General features: G+C 36.8%; 2 protein-coding genes across 5 annotated transcripts; one reads left to right on the top strand and one right to left on the bottom strand.

Moving 5' to 3' along the window:
* Positions 1-24,447, bottom strand: IRAK4 (interleukin 1 receptor associated kinase 4). Of its 4 annotated transcripts, none has more exons than XM_070755869.1 (13): positions 24,101-24,185; positions 20,669-20,838; positions 19,602-19,747; positions 18,050-18,199; positions 16,055-16,215; positions 14,605-14,669; positions 13,418-13,532; positions 11,832-11,941; positions 11,425-11,608; positions 10,000-10,062; positions 8,151-8,309; positions 7,115-7,151; positions 1-2,633 (listed from the first exon to the last, which is right to left on the bottom strand). In XM_070755869.1, the coding sequence occupies exons 2-12, from the start codon at positions 20,827-20,829 to the stop codon at positions 7,116-7,118; spliced, it is 1,350 nt and encodes a 449-aa protein (XP_070611970.1). In that variant the 5' UTR covers positions 20,830-20,838; positions 24,101-24,185; the 3' UTR covers positions 1-2,633; position 7,115. The 4 variants fall into 4 exon arrangements, with proteins under 4 accessions (XP_070611970.1, XP_070611969.1, XP_070611968.1 ...); XM_070755868.1 differs by lacking the exon at positions 24,101-24,185 and adding an exon at positions 23,739-23,867; XM_070755867.1 differs by lacking the exon at positions 1-2,633 and adding an exon at positions 5,289-6,528 and having other exon boundaries at positions 24,101-24,447.
* LOC139169132 (transcriptional regulator ATRX-like) lies at positions 21,370-27,233 on the top strand. Its single transcript, XM_070754957.1, is given in 6 exon segments — positions 21,370-21,441; positions 25,358-25,513; positions 26,285-26,416; positions 26,419-26,825; positions 26,954-26,958; positions 27,148-27,233. Coding segments are annotated over 6 exon segments (858 nt in total).
* Positions 27,234-27,638: the final 405 nt, after the last annotated feature.

Below are 27,638 nucleotides of genomic sequence, written 5' to 3' on the forward strand. Positions count from 1 at the left end.
TTTATTATTTTGCAAATTCTTATTTTATTTTTAACATGCTTTATTTTGAACTTTGTAATAAACTCTGTATAAATCTGTAGCCCACATCTCATAATACATCCAGATTTATTGAAAAATTTATACATTCAGTTAAATGGCTATATTATTTATTTTATTTTTATTTATTTTGTCAAACATATATTAAATAACAGATATAAGTATAAACATACCGTAACTATGAAAACTTGAAAAGGATATGAATAAAAGGGAACATGGATGGTAGGTATACTGGTGCGCTTATGCACACCCCTTAAAAACCTCTTAGGAATAGGGTGACATCGATAGTAAAGTCTAAGGATAATGTTTTGGGGATTTGGGGAAGAAACCACAATGTCATGTAGTGCATTCCAGGCATTGATCGTTCTGTTGCTGATATCATATTTTCTGCAATCAAGTTTGGTACATTTTACCATAAGTTTGTATCTATTATGTGCTTGTGTATTGTTATGGTTGAAGCTGAAGTATTCATTGATAGGTAGGACATTGTAGCAGCTAATTTTATGTACTATGCTTAGATCTGAACAAAGATGGTGAAGTTCTAAGTTGCCTAAGTCTTAAGTTTCAAGACTGGTGGCATAAGATATTATGTTATGAGGAGTGGAGTGGAGGACTCTTCTCGTGAAATATATCTGGACTCATTCGACTGTATTAATGTCTGATAATGCAGGGCAGGTTCCATAAAGATGAGATGTATTCGGGAACTGGTCTGACAAAAATTTTGTATGCCCTAGTTTGCAGTTCAATATTACTGGAAAAGAAGCTACTCAATATCAGGTTAACTACTTTTAATGCTTTTTTGGCAATGCTGTTACAGTGAACTCTGGCACTTAGATCATTAGAGATGAATACTCTCTAACGTCCTTGAAGGTCCTTGACAGAGTGAGGGTCATCAATTGGGTCGCATCTGCCAGATTGCATTTTGCGTTTTGATTTTATTTTTATTCTTTTTGCCAATGTGTAAGACAGAGCATTTCTTGGTTGAGATTTGGAGTTGCCAATTGTTTGACCATTTGACAGATAGGTTTTTTTGTAGGGTAGCAGTATTGTCGGTGGTGTTGAACAGTTTTCCATCATCAGCAAAGAGAACGGAGTTGCTTATAATCTGATCGCAACGGTCATTTATGTAAAGTATAAAGAGTGTGGATCCTAAAATGCTTCCTTGGGGAACACCACTGAAGAGATTTGATAGGTACAATAGTACAGTTCTATGTACAATTGTACAATTGTATACAATCTAAAGATTGCAGAGGTTATGCTGGTGGAGAAATCATAGTTCTACTCCAGGTTTCAGAAAGCTCAGGGTAATGAATAGCATAGACTAGACTAGATTAAATTAGGCTCAGCTAGGCTAGGCTAGGCTAGGCTAGGCTAGGCTAGGCTAGGCTAGGCTAGGCTAGGCTAGGCTAGGCTAGGCTAGGCTAGGCTAGGCTAGGCTAGGCTAACTAGACTAGACTAGACTAGAACAAAATAGAATTCTTTATTGGCCAAGTGTGATTGGACAGACAAGGAATTTGTCTTGGTGCATATGCTCTCAGTGTACATAAAAGAAAAGATAGGGTTGTCAAGAATCATGAGGTACAACATTTAATGATTGTCCGGGTACAAATTAGCAATCAAATCATATTAGGAACCAGTCAATATAAATTGTAAGGATACAAGCAACAAAGTTACAGTCATACAATCATTAGTGGGAGGAGATGGGTGATGGGAATGATGAGAAGATTAATATTAGTGCAGGCTTAGTAAATAGTCTGACAGCATTGAGAGAATTATTTGTTTAGCAGAGTGATGGCATTCGGGGGGAAACTGTTCTTGTGTCTAGTTATTCTGGTGTGTAGTGCTCTACAACATCGTTTTGCAGGTAGGAGTTGAAACAGTTTGTGTCCAGGATGTGAGGGCTCTAAATATTTTCACAGCCCTCTTTTTGACTCGTGCAGTATTCAGATCCTCAGTGGAAGGAAGGTTAGTAACAATTGTTTTTTCTGCAGTTCTTATCCTCTGAAGTCTGTGACTGTCTTGTTGGGTTGCAGAATCAAACCAATTATAGAGGTGCAGATGACAGACGCAATGATTCCTCTGTAGAACTGTATCAGTAGCTCCATGGGCAGTTTGAGCTTCCTGAGTTGGTGCAGAAAGAAAAATTTTTGTTGTGCTTTTTTTGATGATGTTTTTGATGTTAGGAGTCCATTTTAGATCTTGCAATATGGTAGAACCTAGAAACTTGAAGGTCTCTACTGTTGATACTGTGTTGTCTAGTATTGTAAGAGATAGAAGTATGGGAGGGTTTCTCCTAAAGTCTACCACCATTTCTACAGTTTTGAGTGTGTTCAGTTTCAGATTGTTCTGGTCGCACCAGGTTAGTTGTTCTACCTCCTGTCTATATGTGGATTCATCATTGTCTCGAATGAGACTGAACACTGTTGTGTCGTGTCGTCTGCGAACTTCAGTAGTTTAACAGATGGATCGTTAGAGATGCAGTCATCGGTATAGAGAGAGAAGTGGAGAGAGCACACAGCCTTGGAAGTGCAAACTTTATCTTCATTTTCTTCTGTGTGTGAGCAAATTTGAAATAAACTCAGCACCATCTGACTGTCCTGCAACGGGAAAGAAACCTTGCTGAAATCCTAATAGCTGTGGGAGATTGAAACATCAGCTAGCCAATCATAATGTAGCTTACAGGATCTAAAGAATCAAGTCCGTGTATTTTTTCTTCAGAAAGAGCAATTTTTTTTTGAAAAATTCTGACTCACAAATTTTATTTCTACTTAAGGAACAAAATACTATTCATTAGGATGATTCTGCCACTAATATGCTTTTAATGAACACAGTAAAGACTTGTCTAATCTCAATAAATTCAATTTGTCTACAAAAATTGCTACTTTGTCACTGTTAGCACCAATACTATTCAGAAGCAAGGAAAAATGTGAGCCCTATTGCAGTTATAGTATCTTAAGAAAATTAAAATACAGTGGTCCCTCGATTTTCGCGGGTTCAAACTTCGCAGAAAGTCTATACCACGGTTTTTCAAAAATATTAATTAAAAAATACTTCACGGGTTTTTTCCCTATACCATGGTTTTTCCCACCCGATGACGTCATATGTCATCGCCAAACTTTTGTCTGCCTTTAATAAATATTTTTTTAAATAAACTTTAATAAATAAACATGGTGAGTAATAATCTGAATGGTTGCTAAGGGAATGGAAAATTGCAATTTAGGGTTTTAAAGTGTTAAGGGAAGGCTTGGGATACTGTCCATAGCCAAAAATAGTGTATTTACTTCTGCATCTCTACTTTGCGGAAATTCAACTTTCGCGGTCGGTCTCGGAACGCATCACCCGCGAAAAGCAAGGGAACACTGTATTCCTATTATTTCTAAGTGTCTCAAATTGTAAAAATTATAGTGATTATATTTTTTAGAATAAAAGGGTGAAATTTTGGGTGTGTCTTAAACAACAAATGTAGCCCCCACCCCACCCTTCAGTCATTTTTGGTCTCTATAAATCACATGTTCCAGGCTGTAGGGATTGCCCTCTATGCCTCTCATTTTCAGCCTCCAAATGCCCTGTTTTTTTGGTTTAGGTTTAGGTTTATTGGATTTATATGCCGCCCCTCTCCGCAAACTCGGGGCGGCTCACAACAATAATAAAAAAAAACAGTACAGTACACAATACCTTTTTGCCTCTGTGTGTTGCGTTTTGGGGCAGTTCCAGGCGATCCCCGCTGGCTGGAGCCATCCGAAAACGTGATGTGCAGAGGCCAAAACTGGGGCATGAGGAGGCCAAAAACGCAATGTGCAAAGGTTCAAAACGCAATGTGGAGGCAGTGATCGGCGGCAATGTGCTCTGGCAATCCGTGCAACCTTGAATGGGTCTGAAACTGAATGATCAGGGGCTGAAAATGCGAGGCACAGAGATCAATAACATGAGGCACAGAGACGGCCGATGGTCTGTGGCAATCCCTACAGCCTGGAACAGCTGATTGGGATATTCCAGGAGGCTGATCCACCTGCCAATCATCTGCTCTTGCCAAATCAGGCTGCAATGTGTTGAAGTTATTGAATTTCTGACCTGACCTTCAGAAAGCACACACAAGTAACTGATTCAGCAGGATTCAATAACTTCTCTTTATATATAACATAACACGTGAAGTAAATATACAATACCAAAAGCAAGTATTCCAACGTGGTAATAAATACAAGCAAGACACATGCAGAGGAGAAGAATTGCAATTTCAGTTTCAGTGATCAGCACAGCATGCAGCTTTATAGTTGAGCTAAGCCATGCCCAGACTCCTTCCTGTCTCCTTGTCACACAACAAGTACTGCTTCAATTTGCAAACAGCCCTCATCGGTTGACTTAGTTGCTATGTCTATTCATTGGCTGACCTTGTTACCATATCTTCCAAGTCATGAATTCTCACACAAACTGACAGGACAGTAGCCAGATGAATGGATGCTAGGAGTTCTTTTTTGGAATGTTTTTTCTTATTTTCCTCTCCAAAAAGTAAGGAACATCTTACACTCTGAAAAATATGGCAATCTTATCAAGTGTCTTCTAACATGCCCATTAGAAACTGAAGCCTCAAACTTATTAAAGAGGGCCAAATTCACACAGTATCCATTCAAAAATAAAAACACTGATTAATGTAGTCTTAATCTATGGGTTATTTATAGGAAGTAATACTCCTATATTCATTGGCTTTTGCTTCCTTGTAAATATGCAGGTTTTATATTTATTAAATAAGCATTTTATATGCAATGAATGAGAAATGTGTAAGCTATGTTTCTAGAGATTAATTTCATTTCATTTTTTTCTCTTCTTGTCCCTATATAAAATGTATATCAATAAATTCAGTAACTGATTAATAAATAAGGTTTAATTTGAATTATTAATAAAGTTTAACTTGAATCGTTTGTGAATCAGCATTGATGCTATCCTTAATTTTAAACACATAAAATAAAAATAGAATAGAATTTCAGTTAATTTATAAAACCTTTAGAAAGCAAACTGCCATTTATTTATGCATTTTTTTACAGTATATGCTGTGGAATGCAACACTACGGTTTTAATGATAATAAGGTCGATTATTAATTCATAATAGTGACAGGGTTGTTAATTTTTCTAATAACATATCTAATACTTTAGGGATTTTTGCCCATAATAATTATTCAAAAATAGCATCAACTGGAAAAAAAAGGGTAACTGATCCAAAGCAAATAAAGATTGCCTTGTAAACCAAAAAAAAATCCTTTTTTAAAGTTTTTAAAAGTTTTTTTAATTGAACACACAAAACAAACATATAACAAACAAGTGGGGTATTTAAAGCCCCCTATCTTCACCAGTTGTCAGATATATACATTTTACACAGTATATTGCTCTCAAATTACCTATCCTATTTATACAGCATATCTTCTAAAACCTTTATAAGATTACTTGAGAATAAACCTTTATACTTTTATTTATTACCTCTCTTTCAATCAATTATAAAATTTGTCCCACTTTATAAAAATCAGACTCCTTTTTTCTTTCAGTTTTCTAGACTAGTGTTTTTCAACCAGTGTGCCGTGAGACATGGTCAGGTGTGCCGTGGGGAAATTAAATATGGGTCCCCAAACTATGGCCCACGTGCCGGATACAGCCTGTAGAGGCCATTTAACCAGCCCGCCGCCAGCCGCATCTATGCGAACATAAACATTCCCCTCACAATCCCTCCAGCTATCAGCGACAAGAAGAGTGGAGACACAGGGAATGCTCACTGGCCAATCACCTTCTAGGATTAATCCTGACCACTAGCAATGAACCAATAGCAGGCCGCCTCTCATCCATACCCAGGAAGGTCCCCACTCGGGCTGCCGCGCACTTGGCCGTGGTGAGTAGTTGAAGCTGCTACTCCTCCCCATGGTCCCGATTTTTAATCCTGGTCAGGACTGGAGGTAAATGTTGCCATCACTAGATGAAGCCTCAGCCTCAGCTGGCTATGTCTATCCTGATGGTGTATATAGATATTTGACCTTTTTCTTTTAACTATATGTATAATATGTACTGTGTTGGATTGCCATTTGTGTCATTTTGGTTGATTGTGTGTCTCAGGATTTTGTAAATTAAAAAATGTGCTGTGGCTCAAAAAAGGTTGAAAATCACTGCTCTAGACAACGTCCATTTCCACGGAGTCCATTATTTTATTATTATTATTATTATCATTATATCTCCCTCATTAGATATCTCGTTATTTTTCCAGTACTATGCATATGTAATTATTGCTGCAGTTAAATATGAATGATAAGATTCTTTTTATTTCTTTTTTGTACTTTTTATTAAAGATACCTAGTAAAAACAGTTCCAGGTTTTATTTCTATATCTTCTTGTATTATTTCTTTTAACCAGCTGGTTATCTTGTTCCATTTGTTTTTTTTGCCTCCACACAGGTCCACCATAAATGATAGAATGTGCCTGTTTCTTTTTTACATTTCCAAAATTCAGGTGATGATGCTGTTAAATAATTAAATAGATGAGTGCTTAAGGGCGTGAATGAGAAAAGCAATACCTGCTCTGCTACATTAATATATCATAGAAACATAGAAGACTGACGGCAGAAAAAGACCTCATGGTCCATCTAATCTGCTCTTATACTATTTCCTGTATTTTACCTTATATGTTTATCCCAGGCATGTTTAAATTCAGTTACTGTGGATTTACCAACCATGTCTGCTAGAAGTTTATTCCAAGGATCTACTACTTTCAGTAAAATAATATTTTCTCATGTTGCTTTTGATCTTTCCCCCAACTAACTTCAGATTGTGTTCCCTTGTTCTTGTGTTCACTTCCCTCCTGAACCTTATTTAACCCTTTAGCATATTTAAATGTTTTGATCATGTCCCCCCTTTTCCTTCTGTCCTCCAGACTATACAGATTGAGTTCATTAAGTATTTGCTGATACGTTTTATGCTTAAGACCTTTCACCATTCTTTTAGCCTGTCTTTGGACCCGTTCAATTTTGTCAATATCTTTTTGTAGGCGAGGTCTCCAGAACTGAAAACATGTTTGTTTAAACACAAAGTTAATATACAGAACTGACCTTATTCAATCAACATTTCTTTTAAATGTTCTTTGACCTGAAACAGAAGAAATATAAAATTCATACTGGCAAATTTAAAAAGTGTGTGTATACATATATACATAAACATACATATATACATATTATATATAATACAGTGATACTTCTACCTACAAATGCCTCTACTTACGAACATTTTCTAGATAAGAACCGGGTGTTCAAGATGTTTTTGCCTCTTCTCAAGAACCATTTTCCACTTACAAATGCGAGCCTTCGAAACTGTAACCGGAAAAGGCAGGGAGAAGCCTCCTTGGGGCCTCTCTAGGAATCTCCTGGGAGGAAACAGGGCCTCCACCCTCCTTGTGGTTTCCCCAATCGCACACATTATTTGCTTTTACATTGATTCCTATGGGAAAAATTGCTTCTTCTTACAAACTTTTCTACTTGAGAACCTGGTCATGGAACGAATTAAGTTCGTAAGTAGAGGTACCACTGTACATACACACACTCACATATACAAACACATACATATATGTACTGTGTTTCCATGAAAATATGACCTCCGAAAGTAAGTCCTAGCTAGATTTTTACACATGCACCAAATATAATAAGACTCCTCCCAGGGATAAAAATTAAGCTACGGTGGGGATGGAGGGTGAAGCTGCCCTACTACTTACAACTGGACAGCTGCAGCCAGGCCTCACAAACCCTGACACCTGTCTTGATAGCCCATTTTTCTGCAGCCCGCAAGGCTTTCCTGAAGGCCTCTAACTCAATCCAGAGCTCTATAATTGGCTGCAGAGGCCTTCAGAAAAGCCTTGTTGGCCTTTCGGGCTACAGAAGAAGTTCCTGAAGGCCTCAGACAGTGAAAAGGAGGCCGGGCAATGTGCACAAATGAGGTGAGTCAGTGGCCGACATCCCCTTCCCCCAAAATAAGACCTAGTGCCTCTTTTGGTGACAAAAAAAAAAGACAGGGTCTTATTTTGGGGAAAACACGGTATACATACATATGTGCATGTGTGTGTGTGTGTTGCATCACCATATTTAAAATTGGTACCCTTTCAATATCTGGCCTCCGGTTCTTCTTCTCATGGAGACACATGGAAGCAATTGAATACATATGTTCAATTGAGGCGATGTTCCAATTGCTCATTTTTTTATCAACATAATCTTCAATAGTTTTTTCTTCATCTTCAATTTCCTCTTTGATGGACAGCTGAATGGAGCAGCAAAGGATTAAAATAATATTACTTAATAATATAGGAATCCAATAAGGAAGAAAAACAGATTGTTCTTGTGAATTGATTAAATGGAATAATACTAGCTAGGATTGAATGGGCAATGGGGGAGATCATACGTTTGTATCACCCTATAGGTCATCTTGTACATTCATTCCAAGAAAGGCTGTTGAATGCCCCTACCCTATGGAGTTAAAGGAGTAGGTACCCCTATATTATAGAATGCAAATAAATACAGTTTTCAGATTTCCATGTTATGTTTTGCTTAGATCCTGATAAACTTTTTCTATCCTATTTTTCACATTATTACAGGTTCCCTTCTTCTGGAGGAATATTTTTAAGTTAATGAACAGTTACATTTGAATCCCATTAAACATTTGCTTATCTGAACTTGCATATTTTTTTCTTACTTAGAATTGAATAAGTTGGAAGGGACTTTGGAGGTCTTCTACACCAGCCCCCTGCTCAAGCTGGAGAACCTATATCAATTTAGATAAATGATTGTCTAGGCCAGTGATGGCGAACCCATGGCACGGGTCCCCCATGTGGTACGTGGAGCCATATTTGCTGACACGCAAGCCATTGCCCTAGCTCAGCTTCAACGTGCATGTGAGTGCTGGCCAGCTGATTTTTGGCTCTCACAAAGAGCCTGGGAGGGTGTTTTTGGCTTCCAGAAAACCTCCGTGGGGATGGGGGAGGGTATTTTTACCCTCCCCCAGTTCCAGGGCACTCACGCAGGTGTGCATGCTATTTTGGCACCTAAGGTCTAGGCTCTTTGGCATCACTGGTCTAGGCTCTTCTTAAAAACCTCTAGAGATGAAGTTCCCACAATTTCTGAAGGCAAGCTGTTCCACTGGTTAGTTGTCCTCACTGTTAGGAAATTTCTCCTGAATTCAAGGTTACTTCTCTGACTATTTTCCAACCACTTAACATCTTCATTACTTTTATTGATAAGAAATTATTATTATTATTATTATTATTATTATTATTATTATTATTATTATTATTATTACTATTATTATTATTATTATTATTTATTAGATTTGTATGCCGCCCCTCTCCGCAGACTCGGGGCAGCTCACAGCAATGATAAAAACAATATACAGTAACAAATCTAATATTAAAGTTTAAAATAATAATTTTACATTAAAAAGCCTAAAAAACCCCAATTATTATCTCCAATTAGGCTAATGCCCACAGTTTCCTTCCTCCATGATTCATATTCAGATACTTCTTCAGTTTCCAAAAGGAATCAAGAAACTGCTTTATTCTATGACTTGATCGTTCTGGTACTACCAAAGATTCCACAGAAACACACTGCCACACTGGTTCTACATGGATCTAACTTTAAAATAAGCCAGCATAAGGGCAAAAGTATTTTTTTAATTCCCCAATATTGATATTACAAATATTTGATGTTCACTTCAATAATCATTCTGAATCCATGTTTTAACTACAACTTGTTAAATAAGCCACAAGCGAATCATAATACAAGTTAGGGCAGTATGTGAATTTGGCAAATGTTAGCTTTTACAAAATCTGCCAAACCCACTGAAACAGTAGACCAGCTTTTCTTAGTCTTGTGCCCTCCAAAGATGCTGAACTTCAGTTGGCATGGCACTGGCACAGTACTGAAACTGACACACAAAACTATATATATAAACATACCAGTAACTGGGGATCCCGATTTTCATCCATAGGGCTAAGCCCAGTTATTATTTCAAGTAATACCTGGAAACAGGTGAAAATTAATAAATGAAATAGATGTCACAAGTTTTCATCAAATATCACTGTACAACAATCAATGTAAAAAAGTTATTTTATTTCACCGAGGGACACTTAATTACCTTAGCAACAAAGTTAGTGAGCTTTGATACAATTCCCTAAAGACTTAGTTTATAACTACTGATCAAAAGGGTACCATTGAATATATGAACAAGCAGCATTTTCAAAATCTCTGTATGGCTATCAATAGACCAAGGATTATATCAGAAATTTTTTCAAATTCTACAAATTTGGGGGATTTGAAGCCTTTTCATAATAAACCAATATTTAAATAAGTAAGTATCTGATATCTGCCTGAAAAAGAAATAAGATATTATTATTATTATTATTATTATTATTATTATTATTATTATTATTATTTATTGGATTTGTATGCCGCCCCTCTCCGCAGACTGAGGGCGGCTAACAACAACGTTAAAAACAGCATGTACAACCCAATTAATAAAACAACTAAAAACCCTTATTATAAAAACCAAACATACACACAAATATACCATGCATAACTTGTAATGGCCTAGGGGGAAAGAATATCTTAACTCCCCCATGCCTGGCGATAAAGGTGGGTCTTGAGTAATTTGTGATAGACAAGGAGAATGGGGGCCGTTCTAATCTCTGGGGGGAGTTGATTCCAGAGGGCCGGGGCCGCCACAGAGAAGGCTCTTCCCCAGGGGCCCGCCAAACAATATTGTTTGGTCGACGGGACCCGGAGAAGGCCAACTCTGTGGGACCTTATCGGCCGCTGGGATTCGTGCGGTAGAAGGCGGTTCTGGATGTATTCTGGCCCAATGCCATGTAGGGCTTTAAAGGTCATTACCAACACTTCGAATTGTGACCGGAAACCGATCGGCAGCCAGTGCAGGCCACGGAGTGTTGTAGAAACGTGGGCGAATCTAGGGAGCCCCATGATGGCTCTCACGGCTGCATTCTGCACGATCTGAAGTTTCCAAACACTTTTCAAAGGTATTATTGGATTACTGTATCCTCTGACTACTAGGAGTCAGGCTATTTCGAAAACTCTAGCTAGAGATAAAATAATGGGCAATTCCAACTAAATACCATTCATGACTTTCTTAGTGAAGAAAAATGATGTCTGTCTGCAAAAGCAGAGCAATTCAACAACAATTGAGACACTGGCATTACCGGAAACGTGGAGTTAAATTTAGTTATGCATTCCAAAGTTGGAAAACAAGATAGAGTTTGTAAGCTAACAATAATTTTCATTAGGCAAGATGGTTTAAGAAACAGAAAGGGAACAAAAAAGGAAAACAACCGTCATTTACTGACTTATTTTAAAAAATAGCAACTTACCACACCAAAACTGAAGATATCCGATTTAGGAGTTATCTCCCCTCTTAATGCTTCTGGAGCCATATAAGCTGCTGTTCCGACTATTCTATCTGTTAGAATAGTATGTGTAAATCTTACCGATGCCCTTGCAAGCCCAAAGTCAGACAGTTTTGGTACAAATGTTTCTGTTAGTAAGATATTTGCACTGGGGAAAAAATAATAAGCTAAACGTTATTTTTTGTCCTCTCCCTGAAAAAGGGACAATATATCAAACAGAAATAACAGCTGGTTGAATCCAAATGGTGGGGAACCTTTCTGGAACTCATTTCACAAGGAACTCAGAGGAAAGGGATAAATCTTATAGCCTTTTTATCCTAGTGCCATCCTTTTAGGATGCTTTTTACAGAAATGAATTTTACAGATTCTACCTTTTAACATCTCGATGAATGTGGTTATTTTCATGTAAGAAGGAGATTCCATTTGATGTCCCGTACGCAATGTTACATCTTGTTTCCCATGGTATTGGTGAAGAGTTGTCCTTTATAATCAGGGAGAGTAGAAAAATCTTAGCACTTTATTGGGATCACTTATTTTATTCAACAAAATTAAAGTAACAAAAGACGAAAAACATTCCCAAGAACAAGCAGCACTGACCAAAGCTACAATAGCTTCTTATTTATTTTTCAAGATAAGCTGCAGCTTATAAATTTGGATCTTATTTTTTCATGTCAGTAATTCCATGAATCATATTTGGCAATTTGGAAAAGAAGTATATTTCTATCTCATTTTTATATATTATGTAAATTATATAATTTTATATATATACTAATTATATATTATGAAGTCCAATCTTTAAAGTTTATCCTTAATTTGCTCAATTAGTATTAGCAGGATTAGTAGTCACTAGTCAAAGAAAACTGGTCATCTTATAATGAACTTTTTGACTACAAAATTTATGAATTACAATACAAGTAGTCCTCAAGTTACAACAACAATTGAGCCCAAAATTTATGTTGATAAGTGAGATATTTGTTAAGTTAATCTTGCCCTGTTTTACAACCTTTCTTGTCTCAGTTGTTAAGTGAATCACTGCAGTTGATAAGTTAGAAACCTGGCTTTCCCATTGACTTTGCTTATCAGAAAATCACAAAAGTTGATCACATGATCTTGGGACACAACAATGGTCATAAATATGAGCCAATTGCCAACCACCGAATTTTGATCATATGGCCATGGTGTCGATAGAATAGTCACAACTGTGAAAAATGGTCATGTCATTTTTTTCAGTGCCATTGGAATTTTGAAGTCACTAAACGAACGGTTGAAAGTCAAGGACTACCTGTATTTTATATCTAGTAAAAGAAAATTTGGAAATATATTCAAAAGTAAAACAATAAAATATATTTTAGCATTACATGAATAATATGGCTAAGATATGTACCGTACCTTTCCCACTACTTCCAATAACACTAAATAAAGAACAGAACTCTTTATTAAAGTTTTTTTATGCCTTAACTCATTAAAGTACCATGTTTTGAAAAACAAAAACTAAATTCGCCCTGGATTTTGAACCATTTTTTCCAACAGATACTATACTTTCAGCTAACAACATTTTGCTCCTGTTCAAGCATTAAAATCTCTAATTATTTTTAAAGATAGTAAAACATCTAAAGATAGCACTCCTTCCAGCTGTGCTAAATGAAGAATAATAGTTTAACATTATGTCTGCAAAGGCTACAGCTTTTTCTGAAATCTTGAATTGATTCATAAAACATTTATTAGGAATTCAAACATAAATAAATCTTATGTAGAAAAAGTTATATTAAATAAGTTTTTTCTCCAAAATAGTTAATTGAGAAATAGTTGACAATGTAATAGAAAAGCAGTCTTAATAAGCCATATGGTTTCTGGTTTTCATAGTAAAGTTTTAAAAAGTTAATATTTAAAAAGCATAATCCTGCATGAATGGTGAAGTTTTATACCTTTAGACCTGAATACTGAAGCAAGTACTCACCAGGCAAGCTAATCTATCAAGCAAGGAGCCTTGGGGCATATAATCATATACTAAGCAAGGCTGATCAAAATCATTTGAGAAACCAAGCAATTCTACTAAGTTCTCATGTTGGCACCTATAGACAAAAGTAGATAGTTTTTTTTCAATATGTACCATTCTAAAAAAAATAAGCAATTTAAACTACTTCTAGCCTTCACTGTAAATTGACTATGTAGCATAGAAACTATTCAATTGTCTTCAAGTGACTGATCTCATATTTTCTACACAATATATTCTCTGTTAATTTCTATGGATAGACCTGAAAATATTCCTTTCCAAAAATCTGATTACTGAACACCAAATTAGACATAATACTTAAGTTTTCAACTTTACCAATACCCCACCGATGTTAATTGATCAGATCTGTAGGTGAAGCTCTCAGTTTGGGCCTCTCAATTTTGAGAGCAATTTATCTTAAAATCTTACATGAACATTGTAAAGATATGTCACCTGTCCTATCTGGCCTGAATTTGGGCATTAACTGATCTAACTAGATACAAAGTAATGTTTAAACCTAAAAACTGCAATCTCAAGGATATTTGTATATATAAAATAAAAAACAAATATTTATTTTGACACATGAATGACCTAAAAAATTCCACGAAACTTCAAAGGTTTAAAAAGAGTAAATTTCAGTGGAAATTATGTTTTAGTTCATATATTAGAATAGATCACAGAAATTGTTCAAAGAAAGCTCCCTAAACGTCAAAAATGGGTACGTAAAACAATTGGGAAATATGTTTTTCAAAATTAATAGTTCAGATCAACAAAATAGTTGACTTCTGAAGAAGTCATGAGCACAAATCATGTTCATTTCTGCAGAAATTTCCTCTCACGTTAGAATTGAAACTAAGTTTCTTTCAGCTACCTTATCTTTATTTTTATTTTTTTTAAATTAAAAATTAAAAAAGTTATGGCCCTGTTAGTCCCTTTCCCTAAAGAACTGGCCATTCTAAGCTACTTGTATATTATCAGTAATTATTTCCCTAGTTTCTAATGCGCCTTCTTAAATTTTACCATTTGGAACTAGAAGAAATATCTAATATTTCTATATATTTTCTACTAAGATTTCAACTTTAGTACTAAGACCCTGGCAATTTATTGCAGATATATGTTGCAACAATATTGTAACAATTCTTACTACTTACTTTGCCATAATCTTTACTTCTTGCTCAAATTGTTTTTTCAGGTCTTCAACACTTATATCAGCCAACTACAATAAAATAAAAATAAATGTACATGTGGTTGATAGAAAAGATATATATTTATTTTTGCAGAGCCCTGTTATGGTTGGTTCACACATGCTATGCCTTTGATTTCATTACCTAAGAGAAAGTATATAAACTGTAATAAATTACCAGAAAAGAAGCTACGTAAGATTAGGTTAACAACTCTCAAAGCCTTTTTGACAATGTTGTTGCAGTGGGCTTTGGCATTTAGGTCATTTGATATGAGTATCCCAAGGTCTTTGATAGAGTGAGGGTTGTCTGCAAGGTCTATTAAGCTTGTATTTGGTATTTTGATTCTTTTTGCCAATGTATAATGCAGAGCATTCATTGGTTGAGATTTGGAGTTGCCAGATATTTGACCATTCTCACACAAAGTCAAGGTCTTTTTGGAGGGTAGCAGTGTTGTCGGTGGTGTGGAAGTGTTTTACATCATCGGCAAAGAGAATGCAGTTGCTTGTAATGTGATTGCAAAGGTCATTTATATAGAGTATAAAGTATAAAGAGTGTTGGTCCTAGTACACTGCCTTGGGGTACACTGCTGTTAACAGGAACAGGATTAGATAGGGCACTCCCTATTTTGACCACTTATTGTCTGTTTGATAGGAACACAGTTATCCAGTCATGTAGGGATCCAGAGATACTGTAGTATTTCAGTTTCAGAAGTAGTTTATCGTGAACCACTGAATCGAAAGGTCTATGTAAATTGCGTCTATTGATTTGCCCTGGTCAAGTTTTGAGGTCCATATGTTTTTGCAGTATAGTAGTTGTAGATTGCAGGATTATTTTTTCCTGAAACCAAATTGCTTATTTGAAAGTAGGTTGGTCTGTAGTTTTCTACTATACTGGGATCTCCCTTTTTGGAGATCTTTAGTTAATGAGGGAGTTCTAAAAATGTTTTATGATTCAGCATGTTATGTGAGTTCTGTTAATTCTGGCTGATTTACATATGCATTGTTATATTTCAACATAGTGTGAACAAAATAAATCAATTATGCTCTCAGAACCAGTAAATATCCGAATTTCTACTTATGCCAGCTTTATTTTGTTAAGATCAAAATGTTTGTAGAACAGTAAATTGAAGAATTTTGTTATAAATAATATTTTCTACATAGGATTATTAAAATATGTTAGCAACTTAAAAATTTATGAAGCAAAATTGTTTGAAATAATTTTCCTACTTGACCTGTTAAAGGATTTTGCTCTTGCTCTAATTCCTCTATTAGATACTATAAATGTAGTAAGAAAGGTAGCATAAACTAATTATTATTACATGATTTACTGGTCTCATTTTATTACATAATTTTTAAAATTAAATAGTCAGCATAGAATATATCAGAGATTACTATTAGCAAAACAATTGAAAACTTACAGCTGTAAGTTTTTTCACTGCCACTGTTTGGCCATTGATGCATCCTTTATAAACCACTCCAAAGCCTCCTTCGCCAATCTTGTTTCCACCAGCAGACACAGTTTTGTCATCAAAGTTATTTGTGATACTTTTCAGCTCACAAAACCAGAAGCTTTTCAATCCTGGGCAGAAGCGGGGAGTCAGCAAGAACAAGAGTGAATGCAAATCACAAAACCATTTTAAGCATGGAGATCTTATAAACCAAATTCTACATTAATTTATTTACATATTGTAAATTACATGTCCCAGTGCAATGCCACAATCTAAATATAATAAACAACATTACTCATAGGGCTCAGAGGTTTTCTAATAACTATTATAGTGACCTCATCTCCAAAGGAAGCCCATAACATAGTGACTTACAATAATCTAACCAAGTACTGTAGTGACCAATATACAACAAAGTGGATCAAATTAAAGTTTCTAGATAGTGGTTGGAATCACATACCTAAATGAGGTTCAGCACATACAATTAATTTAATATACTGATGTAGGTTTTCAAGGCTAATATCTGTTGGACTTCAAGGTTTAATTACTGTGGTCTAGACAACAGATTTATTGATGTTTTGAAAGCAACCAGAGCTGACATTGTAGGATTAGTGGAGATTTCCATTATTCTTAGGCATGATATCTTTCCAGTTTAAAGATTTGGTGGTTTATTAGGTTACTAATAATCAAATAAATTAGGTTACTAATAAATAATCAAATAAATAATCAAATAAATAGTAAATAATTAACTAAATTAACATTCGCCAGAGCCAATACATCATGTGTGCCTTTGCCTGCTAGAAATAACATTGGCACAGCAGGTAGTGTGCAGTACTGCAGGCCACTAAAGCTGACTGTAGATCTGTAGGTCAGCGGTTCAAATCTCATCACCGGCTCAAGGTTGACTCAATCTTCCATCCTTCCGAGGTGGGTAAAATGAGGACCCGGATTGTGGGGGCAATATGCTGGCTCTGTTAAAAGGTGCTATTGCTAACATGTTGTAAGCCGCCCTGAGTCTAAGGAGAAGAGTGGCATAAAAAATTGAATGAATGAATGAATAAATAAATAAAAAAATAATCTGACAGCAAGAGCTGGGCGGGGCATGTCCACCACAAACAGTCCATAGGCTCCTATAATCCAAATATCGCCTATAAATCCAGATGTTTCCTATATACTCTAACAAGTTGTGCCTTTGATACTTGCAAGCAAATCTTTTAATGGATTTTTTAAAAATACCTGGTATTTAGCTTAACAATGGTTAGTGGTGTTTAGACAAGGGCCCAGAGATAAATAATTCATGGGGGGGGAAATCACCCCCAGATGTAATCAGCTTGTATAATGATGATATAGAATTAAATTATTAATGGAGTATTGCAGGATAGTTTTGCTTTGTAAACATCTATGACTGTCATATAACTTTGTAACCAATAAGCAATTCTCTTACTTTCGTATTATTGTTGTGAGCCGCCCCGAGTCTTTGGAGAGGGGCGGCATACAAATCTAATAAATTATTATTATTATTTCCTGTAGCGAATTGTATAAAAATAACTGTGCCTGATTGCTGGGGTGCTCCTTGAATGTAAACACCAGAAGCATCCTCTTCTGCTTCTGAACAGAAATAAAAGAGTTTTGCCTTTCCTCAATTCCTATGTGGACATTGGATTCCTCACACCAGGTGCTTGTAGCCAAAAGCATTTTCAAAGACAAGATGGTTTGCTATGCAGACCACAGGCAATTGAGAAGTTCTATCTTTATAGCTAGGTGCCCTGACTGCTGATGGACAATATTACAGTGTCAAGGTATAACACCCAGAATCCTTCTAGAAAGATACAGCCTTGTTTCATGTTGTCAAGAGCTGCAGGTTGGTATATATCTACCAGCTTGTCATCATCTGAAACCAAGCCCTATACTGGAATGGGCTAGCAAGGGTAAAATATGAGTTAAAGTTAGGAAAGGATAACTGTCTACCTGTATCATTAAGGTGACTGCTGTTGTTCTCTGAACTTAGATCACAACTATTTGATGTTAGGAGATCTTCATTTGGATCCAAAGGTAAACATTCAGGTGGTATTTTCTTGCCTTCTACAACAGGTCCTTTTTTATGTAGGAGTACAGTTTCTGGTAAGAACAGAGACATGATATATTGTAGAGGTATTTTCATCATGCTTACAGATTCTGCCATTAAATAAAATCATATAGATGTCAGGAAATACATTCATCCTAGAACACTTTTATAAAGGTGTAAGGAATGAATTATGCTTGACTAATCATTTATTCTCTTAAGCATATCAAGGGGCTAACATAAAGTTATAATGTGAATCACCTAGAATGATATGAAAACTTAGGGCTTGTTAAATTGTGAATGATGGCCTTCATCAGAATTTACAACCACAAATTTTCATAATATGTGTCTCTCATAATCTGAAAGATTCCTCAATTGTAAACTTGAAAATTTTGCTATCATTACTATCCCACTGAATAAAAGGGATTTTAATATATAGTATAAAACAGAAAAATACTATCCCTTTCAAACAAATAAAAGGTATTTTTTTAAACTACCTGTACTGATAAACTCACATATTCTAACTATGTGAGTGTCTTCAAATCCAGATGAAAAAAATTAAAGTCCATTTTATTTAAATATCAGTAAATGTAATAAAGTTTTTTAAATGTAAGTTTTAATTGTACCCTTAGTCTATTTAGTATGCTTAGTATAAAGTAGCCTCACTTTGTGGTAGTTATTCAATTAGGCTAGCCGAGAATTTTTGACTACATATATGTGTAATTGATAAAATTTGTGAGAACCTGTGCTTCACACAAAGAAGGCTAATTGGGATTTATCTGTACTATTTCTTCCATTGTTCAGTCATATTCTAGGTGTCTAGATCATCTTGTAAGAGGATAGTGATTTAGGTGTACTCTCTACAGAAGATTCAGGCAAAGATTGCTAATAATGTTTGGTTCATTATAGTTTAACCACAGTTTAAAAATGACAATGGCTACATTTCATATTAGCAATAAGCCAGAACAAAACATGTTCCATTATACAGTGTTCCCTCGATTTTCGCGGGGATGCGTTCCGAGACTGCCTGCGAAAGTCGAATTTCCGCGAAGTAGAGATACGGAAGTAAATACATGATTTTTGGCTATGAACAGTATCACAAGCCTTCCCTTAACACTTTAAACCCCTAAAGTGCAATTTCCCATTCCCTTAGCAACCATTTAGATCATTACTCACCATGTTTATTTATTAAAGTTTATTAAAAAAAATATTTATTAAGTCAGATGAAAGTTTGGCGATGACATATGACGTCATCAGGCGGGAAAAACCGTGGTACTGTATAGGGAAAACCCCCGCAAAGTATTTTTTAATTAATATTTTTGAAAAAACGTGGTATAGACTTTTCGCGAAGTTCGAACCCGCGAAAATCGAGCGAACACTGTACTTTAATTATATGAAATCAACATTTTCAAGAAAACAAAATTCATGTGTGAAAGATAAAGTGTAGAACAAAATTACCTGGAATCAACAGACTTGCTGGTGCCAAGAACTGATTTCTGATGAGGAGGTCAACCAAATCACTAACTGTGCAATTTAATGTTCCCCAATCATAAAGTAATTCACAGGTGGGACTTTTTCCTACTTGTTTTAATGCTTCAAATCGCCTTTAAGATATATACATATGTTAAACAATTAGCTTTTTTAAAAAAATGTGACATGCTATAACCATTTTAATTGCACTTTTGCTATTGTTTTAGTCCAAGCTTGAACAGCTAAAGATTAAATATTCTGCCAGCTATAAAGTACTAGGATACATGAACCTACTGTCTTAAATAATTTATATAAGCCCAGTAACAATGAGAAAACACGATTACACCTAGCACAGAAATGAATGGTATAAAAAAAAAATGAATTGAACTGAAGAGAAAGTTAATTTCTAAGATCGTTTTTACAAACATATGTAACAAATATAGCAAAAATTAGATATTAAAGAAAGGTTGAACATCAAGGTGCCATTCTTAAAATAAAGTTGCCATTCCTGTTAGACAACCCCAAACTGTAGACACCTAAGTCTTATTTTGGATAGTCAATCTTTAGTAAAAATCTATAGGCAATATAATATCAATGTGATCCAATATTCCTTTTCATATCTCTAGTCTAGATATACGAGCAGGAGAAAACTCAGACAGGTCCATCTCAAAGGTTGACTTTTACTCCCTCAACTAAGCAATGTCCCAACAGCAGCTGTTCTGAAAAAAAAATTTGGTCCCTCACTCCAACTACCAATCACTCACAGTGAGCATGCTAGAGTATACACTATCCTGTTTCCCCCAAAAATAATAAGCCCAATTGGGCTTTTGAGGGCATGGCAATAAGGCTAAGCGCTTATTTCAGGGGTCAAAAAAACTACAAGACAGCGTTTTATTTTTGGGGAAACACAGTAGTTCTGTTGCCTTCATTTTCAACAAACAAATTATTTAGCAAGTTGCAAGCTAACTCTAACTAGAATCAAGGGATTAGGTGACTATATAAATTTATTTAAAACATAAATAAATCTGTAACAATATTTGGTTTCCATATCTTACCTTATTTGCATTTGGTTGTATCGTTTTGCACCAGATGAATCAGTTATATCAGTAGCTAATTTCTTCCATCCTTCTTGAGGATCAATGAAATCTGCCAGCTGTCTCATCATTCCATAGCCAAGGGAACGTACATAGGTAGAAGGTGTTATGGAATTGGTCATTTTTGATTCCTGACAAATGCAAATGAAGTTGCCTTTAAGAACCCTTTTTTAATAATCCAAGACTATAAACTAATCCCAAACCTGTAATACAAGTTTCACTTGTACTTTATTTTTACACGTTTTTTCCACAGTACCGGGTTATAATGCAACATTTGATTACCATGTCCCTATAAGCTGTGAATTATTTTAGCAGCTTCTTTTCAAAACAGTCAATCATCCATCACATACATTTATCCTGCCAGATAAATGTGAACCAATCCCTTTAAAGCAGTGTTTCTCAAATAGTGGGGTGGGCACCCCTGGGGGGACACGGAGCGATGCCAGGAGGGACGCATAATCCCAGGGGAACGTGCGTTTTTGCCATAGGGAGCAGGGGGGGGGGGGGTTGCACCGAACAATAGCACACAGCACAGAGTAGGAGATATGAAGTGCATATAACAAATCCTTAAGAGATACTATGGAAAAATATTTAACAGGATGAAAAGGAAGGAGGAGCGAGATGGAGATAATGAGACAAATGTAAGTCTCCTGAAAGCTAAGATGAGGAAATATGATGAAGCATATGTAATGATTGGCTTCTCTGTGACTATGGTGGGAGACGAGGAAAGACTGGTATGTTTACTGTGTCTAAAAATGTTGGCAGAGGACAGCATGAAGCCAAAGAAATTAAGGCATCACTTAAACACATTACACCCCAATCACGCTGATAAGTTTTTTCAGTAAAAATGTGCCAAATATTGCAAACAATCGTCCCTGCGGAGAATTTGGGGGGGGGGGGGACGACGAAATGTTTACGTACTTCTTCCTAAGGGGGGGCGTAACAGAAAATAATTGAGAAATACTACTTTAAATGATAACAAATACAGATAGTCTTCAATTTACAATAAAATCGAACCCAAAATTTATATTACTAAGTGAGACATTTGTTAAGCGAGTTTTGCCCCACTTAGAACCTTTCTTGCCACAGTTGTTAAGCGAATCATTGAAGTTGTTAAATTAGTAACACAGTTGTTAAGTAAATCTGGCTTCTCCATTGACTTTTGCTTGTCAGAAGTTTGCAAAAGTTGATCACATGACCCCAGGACACTGCAACCATCATAAATATGAATCAGTTGCCAATTAGTTGATCGCATGACCGTGGGGATGCTGCAACAGTCATAAATGTAAAAATGGTCATAAGTCACTTTTTTGTGTCATTGTAACTTTGAAGTCACTAAGTAGCTAGTGATATAGTCACATAGCTAGAGATAGAACAAGCAGGAAGAGGGAGATTGTGACCTCTTATATAGAGCGCTGGTAAGACAACATTTGGAATACTGTGTTCAGTTCTGGAGACCTCACCTACAAAAAGATATTGACAAAATTGAATGGGTCCAAAGACGGGCTACAAGAATGGTGGAAGGTCTTAAGCATAAAACGTATCAGGAAAGACTCAATCTGTATAGTCTGGAGCAGTGATTTTCAACCTTTTTTGAGCCACGGCACATTTTTTACATTTTAAAATCCTGGGGCACACCACCAACCAAAATGACACAAAATGACACCCTAAGATACTCTCCTCTCTTTTTCCATCTGTCTCCTCCCCACCCTTGTGTGTGTATACACACTCTTGAGCCATTTCCAAAAACAGGTGAGGGCTGGGGGGGTTTTCTCTCTTATTCTTTGGGTGCTTTTTATCATATGCTTTAAATCAAGAGTCACTTCTCACTCTCTTTTGTTTCTCTCTCTTTCCTCTCATTCTCTGTCTCAATCATTTTCTCATTTCTCTTTTTTCCTCCCCTTTTTGCTCATTTCTCTCTCCCTTCCTCTCCTTTTCTCTCTCTCTCTCTCGCTTTCTTTCTCTCTCTCTCTCTTGCTTTCTGTTTCTCTTTTCTTTCTCTCTCTCTCACTCTCTCTCTCTCTTTCTGAGCAAAAAGTTGCGACCGTAACCTGAGCCTCCTTCTTCGCGGCACACCTGACCATGTTTCACGGCACACTAGTGTGCCACGGCACACTGGTTGAAAAACACTGGTCTGGAGGACAGAAGGAAAAGGGGGGACATGATTGAAACATTTAAACATGTCAAAGGGTTAAATAAGGTTCAGGAAGGAAGTGTTTTTAATAGGAAAGTTAACACAAGAACAAGGGGACACAATCTGAAGTTAGTTGGGGGAAAGATCAAAAGCAACGTGAGAAAATATTATTTAACTGAAAGAGTAGTAGATCCTTGGAACAAACTTCCAGCAGACGTGGTTGGTAAATCCACAATAACTGAATTTAAACATGCCTGGGATAAACATATATCCATTGTAAGATAAAATACAGGAAATAGTACAAGGGCAGACTAGATGGACCATGAGGTCTTTTTCTGCTGTCAGTCTTCTATGTTTCTAAGTAAACTGTTGAAAATTGAGGATTACCTGCACAAGGCAATCTCTTATTACCCTATTACCTTAATACCCTAACCTTAACCTTCAACTACATATTTATATTCATCCATAGCATTTACTTCCCAAACATAAAAGGATACACTATAGCAAAACTGTTTAATGGGCAGAGCTGCTATCATAAAAAGTGAAATGCATATAACCTAATTAACTAATGTACAATATCCCCCCCCCCCAAAAAAAAGCCCCACTAACTTCCTCCGCGTGTTTATGTGGGGGACAAAATTGAGAACTTATTTTAAAGACAAAGAGGGGCTTTAGGAAAAGTCTCAAAAGCCAATCTTAATGCAACAAATAGGCACCGGGCGGAAGGAAGATGACAAGAGAAAGTGGAATAGCAAAAGAGATAACTTCCCAAGGTTTACGCCCATTCTCAATATTATTTACTTAATATTTATGGTATTTTTCACGTTATGCCAAATTGTAAAGAAAATGCGGTATTAAAAAAATATCAGTATGATGTTTAATTAAATTGCCACTTACTAGCAAGAATTATGAACCTGGCTGCCCTCCCAATGACAGAACTTCTGCCGAAAGTCTTTTTCTGAGAAACGACTCAGTACAGCGGGACTCTCTCATGCGCAGAACCCGGCCGGACGCCGCCATTTGAGTTCTTTTATCCTCTGCGCACGCGCAGAGGGTAAAAGAACCCAAATGACGGCTCTCGGGCGAAGTCTCCCGTTTCCCTCGCTACCGGTTCTCTGACGACCGCTAGGTACGCCCGAACCGCGAGCCTTCCACCCCTCCCATAGATTGGTGGTTGTAAAGAAAAAAGGAGTCCTAAATCCGCCGCCTTCAACTCCGGATGAAAAGGTAGAATCGAAATCTAGTAAATAAATACTTACTTATAACACAAGGAAGCGTCGCAACTTTGAATATGTTGCGCCCTAATCCATCGAAGTAGAAAACAACAGCCCCACCTCCCAGCTTGCCATCCGTTGCTCAACACTTGCGGGGTTCGTGGCGCCGACGGCTTTGTTTCCTCTCAGCGCTGGAAGCTGGCCCAGCCGTGAAGGACAGCGACGGAGACAAGACCGCGGAGCCGGCGAGTGAAAGCAAATTGAATACATTGGTGCAGAAGCTTCGTGGCTTCTTGGCTCACCCATCAGAAGAAGAGGAGGATCCAAATCCTCCTCCAAGATTATCTATGACAAAAATATAGATGGTGACAGTATAGAGCAGTGTAGTGTTTCCCAACCTTGGCAACTTGAAAATATTTGGACTTCCAGATGAAGTCCAAATATTGAAGTCCAGATATCTTCAAGTTGCCAAGGTTGGGAAACACTGCTATAGAGAGTGACAATATTCCAACCCCAGTGGAAAACAAGGAAGAGGGTAGTAGCTTTTCTGAAAGATCCAAATTATTAGGATCATCGCGCACCAAAAGAAAATCCACAGTTGTAAGATGAAGAACAAACTTTAGATTACTCAAGATGTTTCAAATAAAAATTTGGAAAATGAAATTGGTACGAAAAGTTTGCCAAGAGGAGCTATTGTACAATGAGAGCCAGGACTTAATGAAGACAAAGATGACTTTAAAGGGCCTGAATTTAGGAACAGAAATACAGTGGTACCTCTACTTAAGAACTTAGTTCGTTCTGTGACCAGGTTCTTAAGTAGAAAAGTTTGTAAGTAGAAGCAATTTTTTCCATAGGAGTCAACGTAAAAGCAAATAATGCATGCAAACCCATTAGGAAAGAAATAAAAGCTCAGAATTTGGGTGGGAGGAGGAAAAAGAAAAGGAGGCGGAGAGTCGCTGCCCAGAGCGAAGGGAGCGTTTCTTTTCTCTGGGCGCTGGCAGAGGTTTATTCCCTCTCCAAGCGCCCAGAGAAAGGAAAATGCTTTGTTCGCTCTGGACCGCCAAAGCCTCCTTAAGCACCACTGGAAGGCTCCTCTGGTAGCCCAGAAAAGCCTGAGATGGCTGGGATTAAAGGGGGAATGGCAGGAAACTGGCTGGGCCTTCGTGCTGCTCTTAAATTTCCTGGGAAATGTTTCCGGGCTTGGGTTCTTAAGTAGAAAATGATTCTTAAGAAGAGGCAAAAAAATCTTGAACACCCGGTTCTTATCTAGAAAAGTTCTTAAGTAGACGTGTTCTTAAGTAGAGGTACCACTGTACTGCTAAACTAAAAGCAGAAGCTCAGAAGAAGCGAGGAGAGGAAGGGTTTCTTGGAATTGTTAGCTGTACTGCTTGTGGTCAGCAGGTGAATCATATTCAAAAAGATTCTATGTATAGACATCCAACATTGAAAGTTCTTATATTATTGTTGTGGTTAGCTTTGGCCCAGGTCCTACCCCAAGGACTGTGGATGTGGGGGAGACATCCACATGCTGCAGGCCTGTTTTGCCTCCCCCCCTCGTGGAATCTGATGATGAAGGCTCCTCTGACCAAGAAGACATGAGTGACAGGGAGGAGGAGAGTGTGGCAGACAGCTCAGAAGGAGATCAATTACCTAGCTCCTCCTTGGATTCAGAACCAGAGTTAATGATACAGCCATGCATGTGGAGAGGGATGCATAGGCAACAACAACTGAGAGATTATTATCAAAGAAAATGAGGCCACCTGTGGTTGGGTGGGGCTGTGGTAATTAGTGAGGCTGCTATAAATAGCAGCCTGTGGGTTTGGCCATTGTGGAGGATTATCTGATCATTGTGTTTCGTGACTGCTTTACTGACTTCGACCTTTTGTGTGCTGATTTCCCCCCCCCCCCCCCCGCTTTGAAACTAAACCAGAGCAAAGTGTGTTTCACTTTGTGAAAGAAGAAGGACTGTGAATTGCCTCACAGCTGCAAGCTAAGTATCTCAGAACTGATAAGGGACTTGTACAAATTACCAGTTGTTTGGAGATGAGTGCTCTTTGCTATACCAAAAGAGGGCTTAGTTTAAGTGAATTTTCATTATAAAGAACATTGTTTTGAATTTTCAAACGTGTGGGTATCTGAAATTTGTACCTGTGAATTTTTGGGAGGAGTCTACCAGAGAGCCCGACAGAACAATTATTAATTTATTAATTTATTAATTACATTTGTATGTGTAAATATTGTTTCAAATATTATATGAATGATGACATCAGCTATGAGGCAGATGGAATGGATGAACAGTGTAGATGGTGTGCTGAAGGCGGAAACTTAATTTGCTGTGACTTTTACCATAACAAAAAATGTACATTATATTGTGCAATTTAAGCCGAAAGGAACTGTCAGCTATAATGGATGACAATAATAAATGGCATTACTATGTTTGTCAACCAGAACCTTTGTTGGACTTGGTCACTGCTTGTGATAGTATATTTGAAAGTTTGGAACAATTATTACAGCAAAATAAGAAGAGACTCAGAGTCAACAGTGATAAAAGTAAAATGTATGATAATTCCCTTAAATATTCTTCAAGGAAAAATAGTTCAAATTGTAATAGAGAAGAGGAATTAGATCATCCATTTTCTGGTACTCTAACTTGTAAAGCATTAATAGTATCAAATGTACTGCTGAAAAAAATAAAAAAGCTTGCTGAAACCACAACTAACATGAATGCTGGTTTTATAAAGTTTCTCAAGGCAACGGGAAATTCTAAAATGTATTTATTTATTTGTTTATGTGTTTGTGTATTTATTTATTAGATTTGTATGGCACTTATTCCCGAGGGACTCAGGGTGGTTTACAACAATAGGAATAATAAAACAATATAGCAATTAATAACAACAGTAACAGTAGTATAAAGTCATATAAAATTTCATGCATGCAATCACCCCATATCATACATCCCAATTCATGTCTTATTGAGACCAGAATCAATACTCATGACCCCCAGGACTGCCGGCAGAGCCAGGTTTTCTAGGCTTTTTGGAAAGCGAGTAGGGTGGGAGCAGTACGAACCTCGGGAGTAGTTGATTCCAGAGAAATAGTACATATATGTCAGTTGAGGGCTTTTAAGTCTGTGTTAAATGACATTAAAATGGTGCTGTTCTGTTCTGGTCTTATGTGACCCAAAGCCATTTTTGAGACCCTATAAAAATTTTTCCCTGCATATCTGGAACTTGAAATTCCATGACTTTATATCATATGAGGGGTACTTTCTTTGAGTTTTTTTTTGGGGGGGGGGGGGGCTTAGTTTTTGCTGTGCAAAAAAAGTCACACTTGTACTGTTCAGATCCTATACAACCCGGAGCAAAAAAGGTTTAATTTAGGTACTGTACTTAGATTTGGTCTTTTTCCAGAGCATGATACAAAGCATCAAATAACTATTACTTCCTAAACAGATTATGGAAATTTAAAGTCATTCAGAATACAAAAGTATTCCCAGGCCATTTTTCAATCAGATGCAAGTTCCATTCCTTTCCTTTTATCTGTTCTTCACAGCTGCTTTGTCAATACACTTTCTCCTTGTAAA

The sequence above is a fragment of the Erythrolamprus reginae genome, chromosome 6 (genome assembly GCF_031021105.1).
Source record: "Erythrolamprus reginae isolate rEryReg1 chromosome 6, rEryReg1.hap1, whole genome shotgun sequence".
NCBI lineage: Eukaryota > Metazoa > Chordata > Lepidosauria > Squamata > Dipsadidae > Erythrolamprus > Erythrolamprus reginae.